Source organism: Nicotiana tabacum, chromosome 8 (assembly GCF_000715075.1).
Source record: "Nicotiana tabacum cultivar K326 chromosome 8, ASM71507v2, whole genome shotgun sequence".
Taxonomy (NCBI): Eukaryota; Viridiplantae; Streptophyta; class Magnoliopsida; order Solanales; family Solanaceae; genus Nicotiana; species Nicotiana tabacum.
The window spans coordinates 152,919,938-152,943,847 of NC_134087.1; the positions used below are offsets into that span (position 1 = coordinate 152,919,938).

The 23,910-nt window shown below is 33.2% G+C and overlaps 1 protein-coding gene across 4 annotated transcripts; it reads right to left on the reverse strand.

Annotated features, from left to right (window-relative positions):
• Positions 1-7,487: 7,487 nt before the first annotated feature.
• Positions 7,488-21,372, reverse strand: LOC107828148 (DNA replication complex GINS protein SLD5-like). Of its 4 annotated transcripts, none has more exons than XM_016655419.2 (7): positions 21,055-21,372; positions 12,663-12,875; positions 8,950-9,072; positions 8,489-8,571; positions 8,306-8,415; positions 7,835-7,910; positions 7,488-7,756 (listed from the first exon to the last, which is right to left on the reverse strand). In XM_016655419.2, exons 2-7 carry the CDS (start codon positions 12,840-12,842, stop codon positions 7,657-7,659), a joined length of 672 nt encoding a protein of 223 aa, XP_016510905.1. In that variant the 5' UTR covers positions 12,843-12,875; positions 21,055-21,372; the 3' UTR covers positions 7,488-7,656. The 4 variants fall into 4 exon arrangements, with proteins under 4 accessions (XP_016510905.1, XP_016510898.1, XP_016510912.1 ...); XM_016655412.2 differs by lacking the exon at positions 21,055-21,372 and adding an exon at positions 13,170-13,431; XM_016655426.2 differs by lacking the exon at positions 21,055-21,372 and adding an exon at positions 13,260-13,366.
• Between the last annotated feature and the right edge of the window lie 2,538 nt (positions 21,373-23,910).

A 23,910-nucleotide genomic window follows, 5' to 3' on the forward strand; every position in this document is an offset into this window, starting at 1 on the left:
TGAAATAATTCTTAATTGTGTGGATAATTGGTTAATTATTGAATTAATGGAGATTAACAAATTAATTAAGATAATTGGTGGATAATATTAAAGGGGACACTACCCCAACGTGGCAGCCAAGGATTTATATGAAGGTGACTTTTGAATTCACATGAAATGTGGCAAAGTTTGATGCATTTTGTGGCCAAGTCTTGCTAAGTGGGGGGGAGGGGGCACACTCAAATATTAAAAGAAACATTCCTAATTCTTAATGAAATCTCTACAAAGCTCAAGAAAGGTTCAGCAAAACAAAGTACATAAGCATTCATCTATTTCCATCTTGGATGAGCTATAGCGTAACTACTATTTACATAGCAGAAACACAACATCAAATGGATATAACTTCAATATGAATTTAAATTGTAGTAGCAGCCGACATCACCCAATGTTTACCAACTTCAAATTATTCTTTAGCAAATTAAGCTCACTGCGACAGTGAAGATTTTCATTCTTCAACCAAAATCCAACGAGATTTCTTAGCACACTAGCAACGTGAGATTTTGCAATTTTAAGGGAGTACGGTGCAACCTTTTCTAAAAATATCATATGGATTTTTCCCTACTCCAGGTATGTTAAGGTTATCCCTTCTTTCTTTTTGGCATGATCCAAATAATACAAATGAAACGAGCAAAATACACAACTTTCATAAATGTCTATTCATAGAAATACTAGGGGTATCTATATTCTTAATTCCCCACGTGAATTATTATTATATCTTCTGTGCATGGGTCTTAGAAAATATGTATTTGATAAAGTTTATCCGAAAGGTATATTGATTTTTGTGGCATTCCGAAAAAAATTTATTAATGTATTTCATATGCATTTCATGCATTTATATATGCACATTAACCCATGACCAGATGACGTTATATACGCGTGTATATATATGGGAAAGATTATGGCGTTATATAAGCACCACCACTTGATCAGCTGGTATACATTGATGATTTTTCCCACAGTGGTTGAGATGATATGATGGGACGCCCTTAGAGGCTTGATAATAATATAAACCCACGTACTTAAGCATGACATGATATTCATACGCATATGCATGACACTATAAGTATTTCATGATTTACAGAGTTGTCCATACTTACAGGTTGAGTCACGTACTCTATATTTCTTCCATATCTTTTATACACTTATTTATGTGTCTTACATACTCGGTACATTATTTGTACTGACGTCTCTTTTGTCTGGGGACATTGTGTTTCATGCCTGCAGGTCCCGAAAGACAGGTCGAGAGCCCTACAAGTAGGCTATCAGCTCAGCGGAAGATGTTGGTGCGCTCCATTTGCTTCGGAGTTGCTTCTTTGGTTAGTATGATTTAGACGTGTATTGTTTAGTATGGCGGGACTCTGTCCCGACCTTTATGAAAATTATGTACTCTTAGAGGTTGTAGACAGATGTCATGTATGTAAAAGATTGTATGGCCTTGTCGGCCTATGTTCAGTGTGCAAGTGGTTATTTTAATCTTATAGGCCCGTATGTCTTATGTATAAGTTGGTATTACATGTTGTATTCTACTTAACTCACGACAGCCTTCCGGCTCAGTTATCTATGATAGTATGACATGAAAAGATACGTTATGTTGATACTCCATTGAGTAAGGTACCGGGTGCCCGTCGTGGCCCATCTGTTTGAGTGGTAACATATCTTCTCTTTGCATCACATTCTGTCAGTTAACATGAAGAACTCACACCTATATTTTTTCTCCTCACATTTAAATAGAGCTAAGAATAGGAGGAAAGCTGAAAGAGAGAGCACCAGCGCAACTAGCTTATCTTCTCCATTTGTCTTTCACCATGTGAGCTTTACCAAGTTTCACTCTAACACCCAAAACAGCCATGTCTAGCAGCTTTTTTAAGTCCAAAAACGAGCAGCCCCAATACCACCAAATAACTCGCGCATAGAAGCACAAAAATACCATGGAAGTTGCACCCATTGCCATAAAAAAAATCTTGTTAGTTTATCCAAAAGTAACATGAAAAAGAAAGAAAAATCTTGTTATCTCCATCTCCTCTTGAACAATATTTGGATCTTTCAAAAGCAACAACATTTAATATTCAGAAGAAAAATATGAACAATTAATATTCCCAGAAAAAAACTGAACAGTAACCTTGTCGGCGAAACTTATTTTTTTCAGCAAAGGCTCGTTTTTCTAAACATTCACGAAATTAAACTTTGTGACTTAAATATGAAAAAAAAAGTCAGATTTACATCTCAAAAATTCCGGCGAAGCTTCATGTTTTCGTCTTACGAATTTTGTATCTAAATGACACATTTGAGCTGTGGTTGTAATGTTCAAATGGAATGGACTCAAGATAAAGTGTTTAAGTAAAAAGTATAGATAACTTTAAGGGGAAGTTAATGTGTTTTGCCTATAATTAATGTACAATCTATGTATATCGGCTAAAAAAACAAACAGTAAATTTGATAAGCTATTTATGTTAAAATCCACAAATAATAGACAATATAGACTATTAAGGCCACATAGACTATTTATTGGGGGAAATCTACACAATATAGTCGTCCCTCAAAATAATAGCGAAAAAATTTATAGTTTTTGTGTATTAATATATTTATATCTATATTATTATAAAAGCACGAATAATAATCTTGAACGACTAAAATATCTTTGAAATATCTATCGATTTTAATAACCTTAAGTATTTGTATAATTGAAGGATATAATTGTAAATAATTAAGGCTAGAATTCTATTCTGATTTAAACTGTACATACGCCTAGCAAAAAAAGAAAAAAATGTGACGGTGGAATACTCGTATTCAAATTAATTTTGGATTCATCCTACCGCACTAATCAGCTGCTAACCATCTCCTATATATAACAATAGTATAATATACAAACCAAAAAAAAGCCAAATCTGTAGAGTTTTTATTTTTTTTAAAAAGCCTTATGTTTTATATTCCAGCAGCCATTGACTTTTGTAATATTTTGCCAGCTTTTTCTAAATTATGTATTCCATAAATTTCATGTTGATAAGTCACCGGAGAATCATCACGTTGTTGGGGATGCTTGAAGATAGTATTACGGTGAATTTTGTATTCTCGATTGTTAGATTATGTTAATTCTATCTGCTTTTGATTTTTTATGTATGCATTCTAGATAAACTTTTGTATTTTATTGTGTTGCAAGGATGACTATGTTAATTTGTAGACCATAAAGCGATATTTTCTTTTAACCACCTACTGTAGAGATTATTTGAATAAATGGACATCGAAGGATGAAACTTTTGGTGCTGCAATTCTAGCACCATACTTTTAGAAGATTTGAAACGCGATTGATCAATGGAGGAAAACTGTAATTACTTTCGCTTACAAGTGGAACGACTCAAAGTCCCCCCTATTGTCCTTATATAACTTTTAGTTCTATTCTTCTATTCTCAGTATTTTATTCAAATTATATTTTAAATTTAACAGTGTAAATCCTTTTTGTACTTGAGTTTAATATTGTGGAGCATGACATTGTAATTTTATGGGTTAAAAAAAGCTTATTACTTATGCTCGGCTTTTGAATGAACTAATATTGTCGAGAATAGTTTCACCATTTTGTGCTAGACTTAAATATAATATAATTATTTTTCTGTAAATGCATCAGATTAATATATTGTTTAGTTACTTATTTGTAATTAAATTTACCTTACATATTGTGTAAGTATTTTTCAGATACTCAAACTAAACTCACTTTGACTTAGTATTTGTGACGAGAAATATTTAACAGGAAACATAGAAGAAGATTTAAGTGATATATGTATGTGGTGGATTTGAGAACAAAATGCAAAAATTGTTGGATTTGAAAAGGTAAATTATTATTATCCTGACCCTAATTTTCCTCCGTAGGATGTTGTGATGTCACCTAATCTCTAAATAAAGTAATATAAGTCTGCCCAGGCATTTACATATCGCAATCGCGAGGAAGAAACAACACTGCCCCACAAAAGCACTACGCGTACGCGCAATCAGGGATGCGAACGCGATGAAGCAATACTCACAAGCACGTGATCGCGGACCATTCATAGCGAACGCGGAGAAAGAAAAATGGTCGGTCACCAAACAACATAACGCGAAGGCGAACAAGGACATTAGACACCAGCAATCTACAGTCTAAAACAAGGAGAAATGGCCCATAGCCCATTCGAAATACACCCGAGGACCCAAGGATCCTTTCCGAACATACCAAACAAAAAGCGGACCTGCTCGAGGCCTCAAATCACAACAAACAACATCAAAACTACAAATCACACCTCAATTCAAGCGTAATGAACTTTCAATTTCTACAACTCGTACCAAATCAATCCGGAATGACCTTAAATTTTGCACGCAAGTACCAAATGATACATCGGAGCTATACCAAACCCCGGAATCACAATCCAATCCCGATATCGATAAAGTTAACTCCCGGTCAAATCTCTCAACCTTCCAAACCTTCAACTTTTGCTAAAATACTTCAAATCAACCTACGAACCTCCAAATTCAAATCCGAACATACGCCTAAGTCCAAAATCACCATACGAAACTAGTGGAATCATCAAAATACCATTCCGGAGTCATCTACACAAAAGTCAAACTCCGGTCAACTCTTACGGCTCAATCTTCTAAAACAAGAATCATTCTTCCAAATCATCCGAAAATCGAACTCGACCACACACGTAAGTCATAATATATAATATGAAGCTTCTCAAGACCTTAAACTACCGAACGGAATGCTAACGCTCAAAATGGCCGATCGAGTCGTTACAAGTATTTAACATAATTTAAATTTATAAAATTATCTTTAACGTAAGTGTTTCAATTTATATAATCATCTTTAGCATATTTTCAACTTGAAGAGAATAAACATATAGCTTGATTCCCTCTATAAGAGTGCCAATTCATGTAATTTCGTATTTGATACAAATTGCAATCATAGTCTCTTGTTCATCTGTTGCAATGATCACCTCGAACTCCATTTAATAATTGAACCCATATTGCTAATAAGAAAATACAGGCTCTTGTCAATACTGCTATATGGTTAAGGTGCTTCTCATGACTCTATTTTATTATTCAAATATGTATAGCTGCCACTACCTATGTTCCTTGTATTGTTTCTTGTCTTTAAATTGTTGTATTAAAAATCAGTTACATTCTTTATCCCTTTAGTATACTTTTACCAAAATACTTATCATATTATTCTTTTAACATAGTGTTTAAATATATAATTTCTTTTTTGAAGTACAATATGTATACTTTCAATAAGTTTGTAATATTCTTGAGATGTTCAAATGAGGATGAAGTGTTTAATTTGTGGTTGGCGATTGCAACTTTAACTTTTTTTTCTTTAAGTACGTTCTTTCCAGTATTGGGATTAAAAAAAATTTGTTCTTTCTTGAAAATGTATTTTCTTCTTTTTATTTATGTCAAATTTTAAAAATTGAAAGCAATTTGATTCCTTCTTGATTTCCTATTTTATTTATAATAGGAATTTCAGTAACTTTTTTTTTTTACTTTGTCCCAGATCGTTTTTGCAATGATCTTAGATCCATAGAGATAACATGAAAAAGAAAAAAAAATCAAAGACTTTGCCGTAGTCTAATACGACTTGAAGTTATTCTCTTAGAATAAATAAAATGCTCCTTTAAATAATAATAAATGAGTAAATAATTTGAGTTAAGGCTATCGGAACTTATGTTTTGAAAAGTTCAAGTCGATATTTGGCTAGCATTATAATTATTTTGGCTGGCTGGCTGACCAAATATGTAAAAAGTCCTATTTATATTACTCCTAAATGGATTAAAAATTTAAGTTAACACTATATAGTAATAAAAAATTTACAATAGAATTTAACTGATCATAACAGGATGAATATTATCTTCCCATGTTGCTCTAATGGAGTGTTCTTTTTATGGAATCTAACTCATACATACTGATAGAGTAAAAAATATTTGCACTATTTATATATTTAATTGATCGTTGGAAATTAACTATCATTTGATTCTTGTTATAGAAATTGACCTTTTTAGTGAAACGAGTATATATGTATTTCTTATTTCTATCAAGTTTTCACGTCTTACCGTAGTGCCCGATTTATTTTGATTTCCGATTGAGGAACAAAAAGAAAAATGGAACTATTCTATTTTGACTCGCCCCCAACTACGTGTCCTTTGGACCCTTCACCTACCTGCCACTAGTGGAAGCAAGCTAGCTCCTATGTTGGAACGTTGGGGCAAAAGTGCATTTTTATCGTGAAAGATTCAATCCAGCCACAGGTTCTGGTATAGCTATCTTGTTACGCCTTTACCTTAGTCGAAGACCCATTGTGGTATGCACCAATAAGACCACCAAAGGCCTTTGTCGCTAACATTTCTTACCACGTAGAAAAAATTAATCCCCACATATAATCTAGCATTATTTTTATAATATTTGGTTGCCCTTTTTTATTTCCACATAAAATATTGCATAGTTAATATAATATTTGGTTCATGTATTGTTTTTCTCATATGCAGGAATTTATGCTTATATGTTGATTTTTTAGTTTTAATTATACATAATAATAGGATGCGGCATAAGAATGAAAATACGTGTATTAATAATACACTGACTAAATCTACCAAAATGACCTTCATAGCAAAGACTTTTCCTGAAGACACTCAAACAGGTGGGGGTAAAGATTTCAGCATTCAAAACAAGTTTTTGTTTTTTGCACAAACTTTTTCTCATGAATCTTCAAAATAAACTCAACAATAACTTTTCAGATGTTTTACTGAATCGACTGGGAAAAGGATAGTTCCTTATCTCATTTACGAACTAAACGAAATGGGAAAATGACACAATGTATTCCATTGTTTGAATAGGTGATGGTCTAAGCAAGCAATAAAATTTCCTTCTGTAGTTTATGAAACTTTAATCACTTATCTCGATTTAGTCCCTATAGTTTGAGTTTGAAAATCTTTAATATGATAAAAAAAAATATAAAGAATTTGATGCCACTTTCTACCTCGAGCCAGGTCACAAGGGCTGTATATTTCCAGATAGATACGATGATCATTATCATGTGTAAGTAGAAGCTTAATGAATTGTAATTACGAGAGAAGAATGAATATTTCATCCTTACTTCATTAAGCTTAATGAATTGTAAAAGAGTTAAGAGTAGAAGATGAGAAGGATGATCCAAGTACGCTTACAACAAAGACTAACTATATAATGGAGTAGTATATTACATGATAAACAGAAGAAGGATGCTGATGATGTTGATGTCTCACTCTGAAATTAGGCATTTGGTTCTTATCTATTCTTCCTGTGGTAGTTACCCTAGCTTTCAATTTTGTTACTTAGAAACAAATGTCAGCGTGACATAACGATTTTTTTTTATTTTTTTTTTCACCAAAGCTCTAAAACTTTTATAGATGACACCATATGGTAAAAATTAACAAATTAGAAGATTAAACATCTTTTGAAACAAACAGAGGACTAGTCATACCACAATGTGAGAGCAGTTAAAACATTGTAACAAAGCTACATCCCATACTACATTTAAGCTTGGATAATGTAAGTCTTGATTTGTGCATAGCAGCAGTTTCCTATCAGCAGAAAACAAAGGGGGTACTGTTTCCTATACTCTCATACCAGATCGATCTGCCCACTCTCCACAAGTGGCTTTATGGACTTGTAAGGCAGAGCATATAAATCATTGGCTTCAATGTTCACTGGTTCTTCCCCACTGTCATCAAAGAAAGACAATTACAAACATAGAAGACAGGATTCCAAATAAAAACTACAATAAAGTAAGGAAATTTGCCTGTCATCAAGCTGAAAAGCTCCTAAAAATCTCTTGCTTCTGCAGATAACATACTGATCCAGCTGTGGCTCAGGAACTACAACACAAGCAGAGAAATCGTTACTTCACTACAAATGTAAATCCTGGAAGTCTTTATATCTGAGATGTCTAAAATGCTAAGATAATAAGCTGATATCATGAGTACAAGAATTTGCACCACGCCTTAAAATAACTCACAATCAGATTGCAGGTTTGGCAATTTGTTAGAGCATTTATATTGCTGCACCGCGTTCATAAACAATTTAAACCACTTAGCAACAAACCTTCTACTATTTCAAAATGCTCTCTTTACAGCATAACCATTTATCTTCCCAGAACTCTCTTAGGTCATATAGATTTTCAACACACACGGAGATGTATAAAACAAGCAGATAGCGGAAGAGACTAGAATGATTTATCTTAATCAATCTGTACGGAGTATGGCAAGCCTACCCATGTCATCTGCCAAACTTAGCGAAGATTGCTTCAAATGGGACTTGAAACCTTGAGGCAACTTTGAGAGAACAGATTGATCTAGATGTTGCTCCATATCGTCAACACACCTATCATCACAGGTAATCAACATCACAAACTTGGTATGCATTGAACACTTAGAATAAGGAATAACAAATCTACCTTTCAGCAAAATTCTGCTCTTGTTTAGATAAACGATTCCATAGGTCTGTAGTTTTTTGTATGTGAAATGCATAATTTTCAATCTGCAGTCAAATGTTAATTACAAAATGAATGAAGATGGGATAAGCTAGATCAACACAATGAGAGACTGTTGCTCGGGCTCTCTGAAAATGTTGCCGGGTACGTGTCGATCCACCAAAAGCAGTGCATTTTTGGAGGATCTGCCACGGGTGCGGCAAAATTTTGGAGAGTTCGCGCAACATAGCCGAGAGATGAGATCCAATCACACGCAAACAGAAAAAAATTGCTTTAACAACACTTTCAGTAACTTAAAGAACTATTCGAAACTACAAGTGGTTGGTAGACTGAGGTATCTCTCCAGCGTCACGACTATAGCTCTTTCCAGAATATGAACTTCACCTTTATCAAAGACACAATAAGATACTACAATTCACGGCTACCTTTTGGAGACGGGTTCTTAAATATGATCTCAATAGAAACAGAGTTCTATCCAAGTCCATCTGGTACAGAGACACAGTGAGTGGATCAACACCATTTTTTGAAAATTCCTCCACTGTTTCTTCCTGAAGAGCAAAGATTAAGAAGCATAATGCAATATATTATTGTAAACAATGAAGTCACATAAATTAATAATGAGTAACCTAACACGAGAACCTACAGCAAAAGTAAATTCACAAAAATGAAAAATATACCAGAAGACAAATGGAACTTTCAGCATTATCAAACGAAACATAGATTTGGACTGTTAGAGGAGTTTTACAATCCACTTCAGAAACTATGACAACTGATTAGTGCACCAATACTGAAGATATAGTTTTTTTTTTTAAGAAATAAAATCTTTACATTAAATGAACTCATAGGGTGAAGTTTTATAGCTGAAGCACAGATAAGAGCTCCCATCAGATACATTTCTCAATCATAACATCAAGATTACCTAATCAGAGCTACTAAACAATGGTTCCCCAATCATATTAACAATTAAAGCTTCTGCAATGATTTCAACAATGTCCTATTCACGACCTGTCTGACGGCATCTTTCATCCTAACATGTCTTCAGCCAGTGTTAGCTTGAATTCATAACACTCTGCTGAAGTAGATGTTCATGAAGTGTCTCGATGATTGAAGCCAATCAAAATAAATATGGGTGCCAATTGGATATAGGAAAAAAAATGTTGTTTGCTCCAGAAAAGGTAATACATCATAACCTAAAAAGTTGAGGTAATGAAAGTAAGAAGTAGATACCATGAAGAGCAAATTTGACAGCAAACCAGGAATGAGACCATGAGCCATCAAAACAGGTGAGAGAAAATAATGTAAGACATACAGCAAAACAAACACAGGGAAAAAAGAGTTGCAGTGGACATTAAATGCATACACACGACCATTCTACCAACTGTTCCATTAAGTAGCAGCAACAGCACAAAATGATAAAGTCACAATAATCGTTGTTTGGATGAGAGCGTAACAGCTTTTACATTATGATTAGCACACAATTTTATATTACAAACAATAACTTCATTTGTACATAGGCTTCAGTTTATTAAAAAGCAATCACAAGAAGCTTTCTACCGGACAAAATCATCACATCCAAAACCACCATGTTAAACAACTTATTAGACAGCATCAAGTTCCTAAGCTCTCGATTCACCAGCTTCAACTGTAAGCCACTCACTTATAGACAAACAACTATTTCCAGTGAAAAAAGATTCTAACATTTCTTTCATGGTTCTTCCATTTGTTATTTAAGTCTATGTTGTCATTTACCTTCCTGTTTTATACCTCCAAATAGAGCTCTCCAACACTACTGGACTAAGTTACACGTAAAGTTGGTCTTCCCCGACAAACTTAAGTTCCAGTACTAACTTTTCAATCTTTAGAGTGGCAGATGCTTCTTAAACTAGGATATTTTATGAGTAATGCTCCTAGTATTGTGCTTTAAAAAATTATGCACAACAAAAGGTGTTACTGTAAGTGTGTCATTGTATATGACATTAGAAAAATTACTAGTTACAGGGGAGACTAGAGAGAGAGGGTGCGCGAACAAAATAGTCATCATGCTCCTATAGGAATATTAATAGAAATAGCAGACAAAGTGCAAACAGATGCTCTAGACTTAAATTTCTGTTATGCATTAATTGAATAATTGTTAAGGAAACACAGTCAAGGATACTTATAAGAACTGGAGTTTACAGAGTTGATAAAGCCATTAGGAAAATCTGGTAAATGGTCCTTGCTTGTATTTTCTGGTGCAATTGGACAAAGAGAAACAAGAGATGTTTTGATGGAAACTCAACTCCTATAGGTTCTTTAGAGATGTTAGATAGTTATGTGTAAATAGTCCTAGTCCTATATGTAGTAGAGTAGAATATGTATTATATATAGGGCTCATTATATCATTGTTAATAAAATAGATTTTTCTCCCGTGCATTCTCACATGGTATCAGAGTTTCAGTGAGAAAATTATCGTTGTGCGTCATTCCAGCGATATCCGGGAAGAAAGATCTCATTGCCGTGCAATTTTCCGGCAGCTTCGTTTTGTTCTCAGGGTTCATCATTGCTACAATGGTACTGTACATATAATAGTACCACCATTGGATTCTAAACCCTTGTGCGACCAAACCCCATAAATTCTAGTCCTATCGGAACATAAAAGTCATTCACAATGCGTCTTTCCGGTTGACGACTCAATTGATTTGTGTTATCTCCTCATCGGTAAGTGTCGTACGAAAACCAACACTACCATCCTATTCGGCAGAAAGTCCCTCACGCGCCTCCAGGTGCCGCCAGAATTACGGTTCCGACGAGCTACTTTTCCGGCACATGTGAGCCATTCCGGCCACTTTTTGACAAAATTTCTTCAGGACAACTTACTCGTCCAGTGATTCCAAGCCTACCCATATAAATTACATCAAATTGTAACATTTTTTATTTTTTCCTGCGTGAACAGTGCGCTTTTTCATGTGTGAACAGTGATTTCTCGCGCGTGAACAGTAATTTCCAACAAAAAAAAGTTTCTGTTTTCTGGTGGTATTTTAAAACCTATTTTGTAGTGTGGAATTCAGCGTAGTCTCATTATTTTCAAATTTTTTCGGAGACTTTTCGACATCAGCAACCACCTGGTTTTGATGCTCAGGGGGAGTTTATGGCCTTGTATGTCGAATGATCAGTTTGCAGATATTTTTATATGTAACAAGATCGGTACATATGATTTATACGCACCGGCTTGAGGGGGAATATTAGATAGTTATGTGTAAATAGTCCTAGTCCTATATGTAGTAGGAGTAGAATATGTATTATATATAGGGCTCATTGTATCATTGTTAATAAATAGATTTTTCTCCCGTGCATTCTCACACTGTTTATTACCAATTTGTTTTTCTAGTCAAGACTGTACCCTATCAACGATATTGATTATCTTTTAGATTTCAGTAGTTCTTTAGCTCTGGCTTAGTCAATTATGTATAGGAGCCAGGAATATTTTTTGTAAGCTCAAATGCCAAATCATGTACTTCTTGTATCTTCTTGATGCCTTCTACAGAAATCACTTACTTTATCAGAAAAAAATTAATTGAATAATTTTCCAGTGAAATTATCTCTACTAGGTAAGTATGTCCAGCTAAAAGTGAATCTCATCCTTTTAAGAAGACCAAGAAACTTCAGTTGAATCATGCTAGATGTCTAAGGCAAAACAAAAACTTGTGTGTTTCTACAGCATAGTCAGTTATAAACACCCATCTGAAATTATGAGACCAGCTAAAAATTCCCAACCAGAGCCATATGTCCACCACATAAGGTCAAACGAAATACAAGTTTAACACAAAATAAGTATTAATACCTCTGTCAGTTTTATGTGGTGCACTTTTTTTATTAGTCCATCTTATAAAGAATAACACCCTTCTATATTTAAAAATAATTTAACCCTCAATGAGATGAATTACAACCACAAATGTGTATGGCTTATTTTAGACTACAAGTTTCAAAAGTCTTTCATTCAAAAGTCTTTCATTCTTAAATTCCGTGTCCAATCCTTACATAAAATGGGACGGAGGGAGTGACATAGAAAGGAATCTATCTAATACTTAGAATATAAGGTGAAAGCTAAAGTTCAAAATTAACCCGTCAAATCTAATCTAAATATGTAAAATGTGCATACCATCAATTGGATCTGTTCTCTAGACCGCTGAACTAAAGCAGCCTCAAATTGAAGAATTTCAGGAGCGGCCTTTTCATTCCGCCATGCCCGTTTCAAGAGCTCCGCATCAGTTGTTGACAGTAAAGATTCATAATCATCGTCCACCCCAGCTGAATATCCGGATGCATCACCTGAATCCATTTTCTCCGTTTCTCACCAAAGATTCAAGCTTTTCTGCAGTGGAACACACCTTGAATTACAATCCTAAAACAATATAAAATAAATAGAAAGAAAGAATAATTGTGCAACCAGTGCTTTTTCACTATATTACACCAGGAATTGACAAAAACGTTGGCCAAAGATATCAAATATAAGATGGGCATTTTCACAGTGAAGGGTCAAGCTAAAACAAAGAGGAAAGAATTCATATTAAAGGGGAAAAAGACTGGCAATAGGCAATATCTAAAAGTTCTGAAAGAATTTTTTTAAGAAAACACAAAGCTACAGGATTCTAAAAGGAGAAGATACCAATTAGACCCAGCGAAAGAATTCAAAAAAGGAAGCAAGCCCCTAAACACAGATGAAATTGCTCCGGTGGTTTAAGATTTTGAGATTTACTTAATGCGCGGCAAGTGAGGGAGGGCAATTCAATTTGGATCGATGGGCTAGGAAGCTAAAAGGAGCTCAAGAAAATGGATAATACGTGATTTGCACGTGATGATTCCTTTTTGTGCCGTGTCTACTATTAGAGAGTAAATATCAGATTTATCCTCCCCATTTTTTAATTTCCCTGACTTAAATTACAAAATTAACATATCCAAGGAACTTATAACAACAATAACAGGGGAAAGTGGGTACATGTTAAATTGAAATAACATCATGTTCATTACAAGTCGAGATTCTACTTTTCTAAGGGAACTGAGAAAATTCAAGATATAAATATTTTCAACAACATTAGATGGATTAAAATAACTCCATTTTTGCTACAACGTTCGCCACTTAACTTTGATTTTTCTGAAAAAGTGACAAATGCTAGGACAACCAACTTCATTCATCAGTCACATTGATTTCGATCACCAATGTTTTTTTGATATTAACCAGTATTGAAATAGGACTAAAGTTTTTGTTTTTATTTTATTCTAGGAAACGGTGTTTGTAATAGGAAAACTAAAATAAGAAAGCAAAATTGTTGATAAGATTTAAACACCATACCATTTTGGTGCAAATTGAAGAATGAAGAGCCTTTGGTGGCAACACTAACGTCCTATAATCTCTCTTTACCTTTACTGCTTTTTTTTTTTTATGGCTACGAGGGGCAAATGAAAGTGTGTGCATGTATATTTGGCCTTAGATGAACAAGTTTTTCTTCTCCAATTTCCTTTAACTTTGTTGGCCATGTATAGAGATAGCAGTGGGGCGTAGTAGGGCTGAACAAGTCTTGACCTAACATTTTTCCAGATTTTTGTCCTACCTTGCCCTGCCACTTTAAGTCATGCATAGGTGAGTTTGCTTTAATTATCTAAGTTCGATTTTATTTTACGATCATATACAAAATTATGCTAATTCATCATTTATCGAAAATTTTTTTAGTTGCTTTCCAAATATGGGATGTATTAAGTTGGATTTGATTTTTATGGACATATATTTGGACTAAAAGTGTCCAATTCCATTTCTAATCCAATTTTAGAGCTTGCTATAACATTCATCTATATCAAATTATCAATATTACACATAATTTTCTTTTAATTTCTTTTCCTAAAAGTACCAACCGAAGGTTCAATATCCAATTAGTGGCTGCAACATCACTTTAGACAAAATGGTGTAGTGTTCAAATCTCACGAGAAGTGCCTATTTTATCAACAAGGAAAGAAAAGGGAACTAGAAAAAACTGTATTAGCAACTAAAGGAATAATAAGGAAAAGGGACTCCACGTGCTGCAGATCGAACAAATAGGGCAGCTACCACAAAGTCTCCAATACAAGCTACTGAGTAGTTGGATGGGTATTGTTGTGCCTCGTTTTTTCGCGAAAGTGGGTTTCGACATGTGACAAATCTTTTAAATAGGTATTAAAAGAGAAAAGTCATCACCTAACGATTTTAAGGTGCGTTAGGGTATCTACTTGCAAATAACTTCGATTTGACTAGTCAACGTCACCAAAGATTGGATAAGAGTTCAAATTACCTCAAAGAGAAGGTGTTAGACACTCTTCGAGGTCCACAAATATGGTTCCCGGCCGAATTTTAAACTCGGTGGAAATATTGGGTTACTGCTCGAAATTAAACTAGTTTGTTTACTAGGCGGTTAAATATGCAAACAATTAGAGATGAACAAATAATTACTTAAAAGTTAAATGCCTAAAGAAAAAACTAATAGACTAAAGGAACTAATTAATATAAAGGGGGCCTAAATTTTTAGAGATTTTTATATACCTATACACTATTGGAAACTTTATTACCATCCCTACTCAAGTTTTACTTTAATTATCTCCTATATACAAAATTACCAATTATGCACATTTTTAGGATTTAAGGATAATTGATCAATTCCTACAATCACTCCCACTTAGGGGTGTTCATAGTTCGGATTGGATCGGTTTTTCCCTTAAAAGAAACCAAACCAAGTAAGTCGTTTTTCAAATATTAGAACCAAACCAAACCAATTAAGTCGGTTTTTTCTCGATTCGGTTTATGTCAGTTTTACCGTTTTTTCGGTTATTTGTCGGTTTTTTCTGAAATATAAGACATACACTACCAAACACATATTCCGGCGACCACATTTTCAACGTAACACTATCAAATCAATTGCCCTTTAAGAAATCTATTATTTACCAAGATATATTGATGATAATTGAATCAAATAGTGATGAATAATTTAAGGACTAAATTAAAATATGTTATTTTTAACACGAAATGGATTCTTACACTTAATAAAAGAAAATTACCAATCAAACTAGAATGTAAAGGAAAAGAACTATACTAAAAGTGCAAACTATTAACATTTACCATTAAATTTTTGAAACTTTGTATAAAAATATACATATATATATATATGTGTAATAATAAATTTGAAATAGCTACTCCTATAGTCGGTTTGGTTCGGTTTTTTCTGATTGAAACCAAAACCAAACCAAATTTGATCGGTTTTTTAAATTTGAAACCAAAACCAAACCAAACAAAAAAATATCGATTTTTTTGGTCGGTTTGGTTTGGTTTTCGGTTTTTCGGGTTTTTATGAACACCCCTACTCCCACTCCTCCCACATTTCTCTCTCTGTATCTCCCCAGATTTTTCTCTCCACATCCCACCCTCCCTCCCCCACGTATCTTGCACAAGAGAGCAACAATTCCACCATTGATAGCCATTAAAAAGCTTTGAAGCTTTGAATTCGAATTTGGGTTTTCAAAAAATATTGTTTGTTTGAATTGGGCGTTGTTGCAAATAATTGGGAATTCTCTCTACGTCTCTCTCTATCTCTCAATCCCTAATTTCAGTAATGTAAAGCAAAGGAAAAGAGAACAGCAATTCCACCATTGACAGCCATTAAAAAGCTTTGAAACTTTGAATTCGAATTTGGGTTTTCAAAAATCATTATTTGTTTGGATTGGGTGTTGTTGCAAATAACTAAAAATATAGTTTGAAGTTTATATCTCAATTTTGAGGGTATTTTGTGAAGATTAGACCTGATTTTGGCTGAATTTTAGAGAAGAAAAAGAAGAAGAAGAAGAAGAAATTGTAGTAAAGTGTATTAAAATTGTAGAAAAATTATATATATATATTTAAATATTGTATGAAAGTTGAACAATATCGTATAAAAATTGTATTTAAGTTGTATGATATTGTAGTTATATATAATTGGGTAGAAATAATGTATAAAAGTCGTAGATAATTTGTGTATAAGTTGTATAATATATAATTAATTGTATGAAATTTGTTTTTACTATGTATGAATCAGATACAAATATACAAAAGACATATTGTATAAAATTTGTATAAAAGTTATATTTAAGTTGCATGATACTGTAGTATAATTGAATAGAAATAATGTATGAAAGTTGAGATAAATTGTAGATAAGTTGCTTGAAAAAAATTTCATTTAGATCTGGAGTTTTACAATTTTTATGTCCAAGCGCCCACTATATATTTTTCTCTACTTCCTCTGTTTGGTTATTTGTCACTTTTAGCTTAATCCGTGCAGTCACCTACCAACATTTTCAATTGTATTCATTCACATTTTTATATGAGAAAAAAATACGTTTGATATTACTCTAAGTTGATTTTTGAATTCCAATTTTTTTTTTTTTTTTTTAAAAACAAAGAACTAATAACGAAGCAATGTTAGATGCAGTTCAGTTGTCTGTCTCAATACATATGTTTGCTAGGAAACATTCACAATGGAGAGTTGGGACACGGCCATCTCTCTGTGGTATTTATTTCCAATGTAAATGGTTTCATGCTATTCCCAGATAAATTTAATTCAGCTCAAGCAATCATATACGTGTTCGTCCGTTGGCTTAACTAATTACGTTTTACTCAGGCTACGATGGAGACTGAAAATAAGGAGAAAGACAAGCATATTTTCCATAAAACAAATATTTTTAACCTAGAATATATGGCAGGAAGATATGAGGGATTAGATTCTCTAAATCCCTAAATATAAGTTCAATCTGGAGAGAAGAGGGGAGAGAGGAGAGAAAAAAGGAAAAGGGTGTAACTAAATCTCTTGATTGAAGACACAAATAATGGATTGGGAGCCTTTTAAGGTGGATTGTATATATTTTGTAACTAAAATGTATTTAGGTTGGGTAAATACCAAAACATGAACATTTTTCGTAATAAGGTTTCAAATAGTGTATAGGAATAAAAAAATTCAAATTTTAAGCCTAATGGATCAATTCCCGTGCAAAGTCTGCTAAGGCTTTTATAGCCAAAGTGCAATGGCTATTCGGGCAATTTGTGTATCATCTCCGCTACACTCATTACTGTCGTTAAGTTGTTACCTAAAGCACACTAATTGATCCTAACACATGACTTAAGACTGCTACCCGTTCCTCCCTATAGTCCAGGAGGCATTGGACACCATCTAATAGGTGGTGCTAGACTTAAAGAAAAGCTCAAGTTTCTAGTTTAATTAGTTATTAGCATCACATAAAGGGGAGCACATTGCACTTAAACAAGTTGCACACAGGACGAACAAGGTCTCACATTGGCCTCCGAATATATTTTATAGGGGTGGCAAAATGGGTAAAACAAAACAAGTAACCACCCATATTATCCGCTAAAATATGGGTTGGATAATGAATATTTTAAAAACGGATCAAATACGAATATTACCCATATTATCCATATTCTAAATGGGTAACCACCAGTTATCCATGGGTAATAAAGTCAAAACCTCCCTCAAAAACATTTTCGCCCCTTTTTACCCCAAAATCATCACCGAATCCAAAAGCATTACCATATATGTTCTGCTGTAGTGCTTTTACTTCATTTGTCAGTCCTGAGTTGGAGAAATCCTATGTAAATGCGGGGGTTCAACAGTATAGGAATGAATTTTGTACATGTAGTTGATGGCTGTCAATTGTATCTTCCTCCGTTTTGCTCGATGATCAACTGGGTCACTAAACAGTTGAAGCTAATGTGAAGCCATGAATGGATAATACAGTTAACCGTTTTATCCACCGATTAACCCGTTTTTTATCCGTATTAAATATGGTTCGGGTCGGATATTTTATCCATTTTTGCATTACCCGTTTTTTTACCCGAACCGTATCCGACCGACCCGTCCGTCTGCCACCTCTATTATTAAGTAATTAATAATTACTGGAATAGTAATCTCGGGTCTTAAAATGAACTAAGTTATATGATATAGTAATACTCAAGATCCGGAAAAAAATGAAGCAAATATAATTGAAAACAAGTATGATAAAGGGCGTGTTTAAAAAATGTATAGCATAATATTTATAAGGCAATTTTGATTTTTTACTAACCAATGTATCAAAAAATAAAATATTATTCATCAAATTTTTATAAAGCCAAATTGGCAGGTGTATTGGTAAAGAAAATCTTAACTTAATGATAAGGCCAAATATCCAAAATACTTGCGAAACTAACCCCAGATTATCCCTTTTTGAACCACAATGAAAGAAAATTTCAGATTTTAGATAAAGCCAAGTGAACTTATATGCTTAGAAAAAAAAAAGGAAAGAGTTTTCGAGCTAAAATGAGATACAAAGAGGTGCAGATAATTTCAGAATAGGATGAAGTGCTTACAAAGCAATTTAATACTATAATAGACTCAGTGTTGTGAAGAGCGTGAAGCGAGGAAAAGCGATAACCCTCATTTTGCTTAAAGCGAGAAGCGAAGCGCTTGCTTTTTTGAAGTGAAGCTGAATTTAAAACAAATATATTAAAATAAGAGGAAGGGCAGTATACCATTCTGTTAAAAACTGGGCAACATAAAAATAGTGAACGAAGAACTGGACAGCATTTCAACGAAGAGGAGAAGACTGAGAAAGAACCAAAGGGAAAAAAAATCGCCAATATTTCGCTGCTATTTGGACGCTGAAACAGTGAAAGAAGGAGGAAGAAATCATCATATACCTGTTGCTGCTGGTCGTATGTTTTAATAAAAGAACACTGAACACCTTTCTTTTTTAATTAAATAGGTTGGTAGGTGTTTAAAACAGAGAAGCCCTCGCTTCAGTCGCCTCGCTTCGCTTCGTCGCTTCTCGCTTTTTAGTGGGAAGCGCACGCTTTTGTCTACCTGAGTCGCTTCATATAGCGGAAGCGGTAATGGGATTGCCTCACTTCGCTTCTCGCTTTAAGCAAGGAAGCGACCGCTTTTCACAACCCTAAATAGACTCAAATGGACTACAAAAATTAGGTACTAACTTTCAGCAAGTCCTTACATTCTTAAGGAATTACTTATCCAGATGTAGATTAAAGGGTTAGGCAAATTTCATTATTAAACCAAATATGTTGCTTCTAGCACCGCAATATTTGGAACTTAAAGCATGGTCCTCGACACTTTAATCATGAGACTCTTAGGACACTGGGATGCTTAACACATGAGGAATAAACAATATTTGCACTAAGCTAGTGCAACAGGCATAATTACAGGTTGTGCAAATCAGCAATTGCGTCTAAAATATCATCTACGTCTGGTACAAGAACCAGTTTGCACCAAAATCCGATCAACAAAATGCAATTAAGTTTAAGGCACTGTAAATTTCTTCTTTTGCCTTCAAAAATTCTACTGTTTCTTTCATGCAAGACAGACCACCATATAACTTGAGAAACAGTGTTCCAGGTCTTTTGAGCTTTCTTGCATAGACCCTCCCTGGTCCAGCACTTCAACAATTCTAAAATGGAGTTAGGCATGGTCCAAGACATACCAAATATTGAAAAGAACATGTTCCATACATGGAGTGCAGGCAACCCGATTTACATGCATTAAATTCATATCTCATTTTCTAACAGGACCTATGTGTTCAAGCAAGTTTTAGCAGGATGACCAATCCACAGAAAGCAGTAAAGGCATGATACAGACAGAGAAGTTTCACGCAAGTAAGTTAGCAATGTTAATAAAGAATGAGCGAACTGACCTGGGAGCTTTCAGGATTAATATAGCATTCGAGCAGCATAAATATTTAAATCAACTACTCTACATATGACTACCACGCAAGAAACTAAGAAATGGCATCGAACAATACTACTTTACACATAACTAACGCATAGGAAGCTAAAAACAGTATCGACAAGAAGCTAACCAATTTGCAAAGCTTCGAATTAATAAGAAAACCATAAATCCAAATACCGATAAACAAACAGAGCTTGGGCAGCAGTAAATAAGCCAAACAAACTTCAGAATACTCAGTGATAAAAATTTTGAACGGCAGCAACAAGAAACCAATACTCGAATCTTCACGCTCCGAGATCGCAAGAACCTCTAAAGATTCCGAGCAATATACTCGTATCGAGTGAAATAAAAGAAACCAAACTTTGCCGCGGCTTATAGCTAGCAAAGCAATAGCTGAAAAGCAGTGAATATAGTATATCCTAGTAATATTATAACAGTGGTGAAGAGCAGTGGCCCAAAAGCCATCCCAATTCGTTAACAGGGTAAGGCCGTGTATAATAAACCTTGGGGTCCGGCTCTTCCCCGGACCCGCGCATAACTAGAGCCTACTGCACCAGGTTATCCTTTAATTAGCAGAAATCGGAGGCCACAACTTTGGGGAAAATGATCTTTTTAATATTTATAAAATACGATCACTAATACAATTAGAGCAAGAAATCATGTCAAGAAGGAAAGAAACTTACAAGATTGAGATTCTCTAATCAAAATAAAATTATATCAAATCAAACTTGATAATAGAGAGAGTGGAACCCGCGAGAAATTCGAAATTCTTACCTATTTGGTGACATCTTGAACATAGACTGATTCTCCAAAGAGATTCGTACCCAAATCTTCTACTAAAATTCGTTCTTTAAAGGAAGAAATACTTTCTGATTTTGAGTGATTAGGCAAGAAATTGTGCTATGACACTTAGTAACAAAATGGTAAAACAATTAAGGAAAGAAAATAATTTTAAAAAAAGGAAATAAAGAGACTAATTAAAGTGATAAAATAGAGAAATAAAGGAAAAGGGAAAAATGGGTATTGTGGCGAGGAAGATAACGAGGAGGAAGATGGGGAATTTAGAGAAAGGATTTTTGTTTGGAAAATACTGTGAAGGGTAAGTGAATTATTGGGGGTATTGGGCTTAGTTTAGTCTACAAGTAAAACCGGCTAGGAGTGGGCTTTTGGCATGGTATAACAACATACCCATATAATTTGCAGAACATAGCCCTAGTTATAGATATTGGCATCAAATAGCCAATAAATGTATATCATAATAATAATATGCATATCACATCACAACTTTTTTTTGTCTTCTTTGTCTATATCAACATGTATATTAAAATTTTAGTTTCATTCTTTGTATATAAATAATATTATTCTTTGTATATTATAATATAAAATTATATATATAGTTATTGCTGTCTTTATATCAATGTATATCACAATAAAAATATTATATTATTTGTATATCACAGTGTATAACACATCGGACATGTGTATACCAAAATAGATATCATAAATTTATTTTTTTTCTTTGTGTATATCAAAAATTAATTTTCTTTGTATACCAAAATATTATTTACTCCCACAATTATATTTATTATTTTTATCTTTTAGAACTTGTTTAAACATGCTATATCAAAAATTTATTTTCCTTTTTTGATCAATAATTAATAATTATATTGTTTGTATATTACAGTGTGTAACATAATAATGATAATAATGTGTATATAAAAAAATTTATTAAAATTTTATTTTCCTTCTTTGTATAACACATTTCATATTGAAAACTCAAGTTCAAGACGACTACACATATGTATCCCCTATTGTAACCCATGTATATCTCTATGTACATCAGTGATATCTCATGTATATTATGTGTGTCTGTGTATATCCATAAAAAAGTGTGTTATATATACTATATACAATGTGATATACACGAGTGTCCATACAAAAATTTTGTTGTATACACGATATACAAAGTGATATACACAAACGTCCTTAAAAACTCGTATGTGATATACACTGATATACACGATATACAACATATACACATATCGTAGTTGGATTTTTAGGTCTGATTTTTTAAACCAGTATAAATCACTTCTAATCTTACTCAAATTTTGTATATAGCCTCGTTTAGGTATTTTCAACCAATTTCAATCATACCCACTCATTCAATCCAACCAAAAAAGGAAGAAAGAAGAAAACAAAGTTGAAATATATTTTTTTCCTCTTAGTTTTTGCTAATCTTGCTCAAATTTTATATATAGCCTCGTTTAGGTATTTTCAACCAATTTCAATCACACCCACTCATTCAATCCAACCAGAAAAAAGAGAAGAAAAATAAAGTTGAATTTTCTCTCTTGCTTTTTGCTTCTGATTTTCTCTGATGTGAGATCAACCTTACATTTTCATCCCACTGATTTTTTTTATTTTTTTTGCATAATTTGCAAAAATTTTTGCTAAACTATGAGAGCAAAAGAGAAGAGATAAAAGAAGAAATATAAGGAGAGAAAGGGGGAGGAAATCCAAAATAAACGTGTAGTTTTTTTAGAAAGAGAATATAAAAAAGAGTAGTTTTAAGATTTGGCTATATAATGCCAATTATTTGGGGCTATTTTTGCCAAACTTAATATAAGTCTAAAAAATTGTCAATTTCTGTTATGTGTTGTTATAGGATGCTAATTTTTCTTAGTCAAGTGACCATAAATAATTTTAAAAAAACTAACTAATAAGTTATAATTAAAGAAAATATATAAAGTGAGAAATTATAAAAATAAATGTTACTTTACATAAATTCTTGGACAGTTTAAAATAAATTGCAATGCCTTATATCCCCGAAAATTATTAATTTAATGAATAAAATATGTGGCAAGTATTTATAATAAAGGTAAAAATATAAACTTCTAATACTTGAATTAAGATAAAAATACTACAACTATCATTATGACTTTTTAAAGTAAAATAGCAGCTCCGTGGGATAAATTTGGGTATAAAAGGACAAAATTGGGTGTTAACACGTACGACTAGTACCCCCTCAGAATCTGCACAAAAATGTGTAGAATTATAGTATGAGTACAAAATCACGATACTTAATAAGTATCAAGTCTAGCTTCGAAGAAGTAGTGACGCGGGGTTAACACTAACACTTACCAATAGTACAATAAATAAGTAAACGCATAAATAGAACAAGAGATAAGGCATGATATAATCAAATTGCTACAAAAGTAAAGGCACAATTAGATCCGGGTAATTAGACATGTGTGAGCATATAATTTTTGCCCTACATAAAATTGCTCCTAAAAATAAATTTAAATTAGTAATTTATTCATTTGAATTTTTAAAGGATTTGTAGGAATTTTTATTTATTTTTGAATTTTAACTATATTGTTTCATTATTAATTGCATTTTAGTTATACTTTAAAATACAAAAATCACAAAAATTATATTAGTCATTCATCTTTGCATTTTAGAATTTATTAATTGCATAATTTATTAGTTAATAAAATTAATTGATAGTTTAATATTTAATTGTTTGATAATTTGGTAAATAGGTTATTTGTAAAAAGGAATTTTATTCAAATCAAGCTAAGTGGCTAATTGTAAAAGGTAAAGAAAGAAAGAAAAGGAGTTGTTTCTGTC